This window comes from Guillardia theta (assembly GCF_000315625.1).
Source record: "Guillardia theta CCMP2712 unplaced genomic scaffold GUITHscaffold_179, whole genome shotgun sequence".
In the NCBI taxonomy this organism is placed as follows: domain Eukaryota; class Cryptophyceae; order Pyrenomonadales; family Geminigeraceae; genus Guillardia; species Guillardia theta.
The window spans coordinates 44,588-47,689 of record NW_005434497.1 but is presented as its reverse complement, the minus strand read 5'-3'; the positions used below and the strand labels follow the sequence as shown (position 1 = coordinate 47,689).

Here is a 3,102-nt window from a genome sequence, read left to right as displayed (position 1 = left end):
GAGGAGGAGGAGGAGAGAGAGAGAGGAGACGGGAGAGAGAGGAAGAAGGGAGAGAGAGGGTGGGAGGTAGGGAGGAGGAGGAGGAGAGAAAGGTCAGTCACACCCTGCGGCATCACATGATTCGTATCCTACCGTTGAGATCTGCGACATGATGGTGGCGAAGATGACGGAGCTGCAACAGGGTAAGACAATTCGAAGGAAGAATCCTCTCCTCTCCTTCCTTTCCCAATCTTCCTCCTCTCCTCCTTTCTCCATCGCTTCCCCTCGTCTACCCCCTTCTCTCCTTCACTCAATCCGCTCTCTACAACTACCTCCCTCCTTCTACCTCCCTCCTTCCTCCTCCCTCTTCCACCCTCCTCCCTCTTCCTCCCTCCATCTCTCACCCTCCTCCCTCCCTTCCTTCACACGTACCCGAAGCACTGTATGCACATGCAGACTATCCGCTCCTCCGTGGTGGACCCAGCGATGTCGCCATAGCCCACCGTCGTGATGGTCGTCATAGCAAAGTAGATGCACATGATGTAGACGCTGAAGACGTTCCCCCTCTTGCAGCTCAGGTCCCCTACCTGGTCAGGAGAGTCGCAGAACCAGGGGTCGTGGTGGTTGTTCATCTCCAGGAAGCGGTTGACGTCCTCCCCGGGGTTCGACAGGATCTTGACTAGCCAGAAGACGCAGGCGGACAGGTGCGAGGACGTCATGACCATGAACACGAGGTTGATCACGCGCACAGCGTCAGGTTTGATCCTCATCGAGTCCTTCACAGCCTTGAACAGCCTGTGATTGAAGAGCTTCAGCATTCTGAGCAGGCGGAGCAGGCGGAGCGGCTTGATGATACGGACGACGCGGAGGAGGCTAACGACGGAACGTCCGTCCCCTGTCTTGTCCTCTGAGCACAGAATCCTCTGAGAGTATTCGATCCAGGCGACGGGGATGGAGGTGATGCAGTCAAAGAGCAGCTGGCCAGAGTAGATGTAGTCCCGAGCGACGAGTCCAAACCTGAGTCTTGGTCAGGTTGATCACATCAAGACGATCAAACTGAGGACGGACAAGCATTGTTGTGATTGTATACTACATCAACAACTTGAAAACAACAAGCCTATCATCACGATCGCTAGCATCAAATCCTTCATCTCTATCTCTATCTCTATCTCTATCTCTATCTCTATCTCTATCTCTGTCTCTATCTCTATCATTCCTCATCTTCCTCTTCCTCGTCAACCTCGTTCTGCCGTCTTTCTAGGTTATCTGCTTGATCATCATGACATGTCACCATCGTCATCACGCACAGAACATCGACTCGATACATCATCATTCACAAAGTCAAGTCAGACATACTTTGATAGGTATTTGCCATGCACGTATCTTCCAATGCAGAAAGACTGCAAGCACTCATATCAGCTGAACACACTCCTGCACAGAGTCAAACTCATCACCATCACAATCTCCAGCATGAAGACCGTGTCGACCTGCAAGTCGCACTCAGCATCTTTCACCCCATCCCTCCATCGTCTTACAAACATGTCCGACACATCTAGATTGCTTGATGTGCATGCTCCTTTGTCCCAGTAGAAAGCAAGGATGTAGGGAGCGGTCGCAACAGTGTACAGCAAGCACACGCCCGAGAGCGCGGCCAGAGCGATTGCGGCAGGTGATCTAGGATGAATGACGTTCCCTCCTTCTTCGGCGTCTATCACGGGCTCAGCCGGGTTCCTAGGGATGTAGATGATTCTGTTGAGGAGAAGCTTGATCTTGGTCGTTAGACGAGGATCGCGACGCTGGACCATCTCAGGGTCCTGGGAGAGCCGTCAGAAAAGGGAGTGGAGAGCAGAGCAGAGCAGAGCAGAGGCGAGAAGAGGAGAGGACAGGGGAGGAGAGGAGAGGAGAGGACAGGGACAGGTATACCTTGCAGATGTTATTCTTCCATCGCTGAAAGATTAGAGCATCGTTCTCTTCGACGGAGAGGAGCTCATGTATACTGTTGGATTCAACCTCCGAGATGTGGGAAGGTTTGATGACAAATTTCAGCATAGACTGAACGAAGTTGTTCCTATCGCTTGCATTCTCGAACTTCAGCTGGTAAGGCCTCTGCCTCCTGATGTTGAAGTGAACCGTCACAACACTCGAGACAGGATCCTGCGTGAGCCTGGAGATGGCGGAAAACCTGAACTTCTTCTTGACGACTCCGTCCTCCGACATGTTGTACAGCTGGCTAAGGTCGAAGTCCAAGACGAGGATGCGAGTCTCATGGATGCCTCCTTTCATGCGCTTCAGCACCTTCCATTGCGTACGTAGAGTCTCTGCCGCAGGCTGCGCTGGGGCCTGCGCTCGCGTCTTGCGCACGGCATGATTAAGCGCTAGGAACCATGCTCGCCCGTTCTCACCGTCCCCCGTGAAAAGCCTGATGCTCCTGCCATCATGGCTCGACAAGTGGAGGCAGTATCCTTCAACACAGTGCCCGTGATCGCTCACCCGACAGTCTGTCAAGTCAAGACTTCCTACTGGATCCAGATTCTCCTGCCATTTTCCTCTGTCCGCATACCATCTCAGCTCGTGGTTGAAAGGGTCGGACACGAAGTAGAAGGTCTTCGACTTGTCCCCTGGGCTGTCACTCCTCAGGTACCTCCCTTGCCCTTCCTCCCTCTCCTCCTCCCTGCTCTTCCCAACTTCCACCATATCCATCGCCCCATGCCGAGATTCCCCCGGTGCATCTGCCATGAGGGCTCAGACCGATTTCGCACCCCGTGGGGTAGGGGTATGCCATTATGAATGGTGGGGTGGAAAGGGGAGTAAAGGTGGGTACTCGAAACCTCCGAGAGGGGTGGGGGTGCAAGAGAAGTTGATGAGACCACGAAAGTTGTTTTGAGGGCAGGGTTCAAAGTCGGGGTAACAGGGTGGGTCATGAAGCTACATCACGGGGGTGGGGTACTTTGAAACGGCTAGTCAAATTTTTCAGAAAGGAAGCTCTACACTACACTCTCTCTAGTCTAGTTACTACCTCCCCCCCTCCATCAAAGCTCAGCAGGACTCAGGAGGAGAACAGAGCTCAGGTAGATCTCCAGCTCCAGCATCTCGAGCAGCGCGACCTGTACACCTTCCTGAACA

The 3,102-nt window shown here is 53.4% G+C and overlaps 1 protein-coding gene across 1 annotated transcript; it reads right to left on the bottom strand.

Moving 5' to 3' along the window:
* Positions 1 to 93: 93 nt before the first annotated feature.
* Positions 94 to 2,715, bottom strand: GUITHDRAFT_147900 (hypothetical protein; the record flags this gene model as incomplete). Its single annotated transcript, XM_005820375.1, has 5 exons — positions 94 to 172; positions 412 to 996; positions 1,336 to 1,379; positions 1,434 to 1,793; positions 1,903 to 2,715. 5 exons carry the CDS (start codon positions 2,713 to 2,715, stop codon positions 94 to 96), a joined length of 1,881 nt encoding a protein of 626 aa, XP_005820432.1.
* Between the last annotated feature and the right edge of the window lie 387 nt (positions 2,716 to 3,102).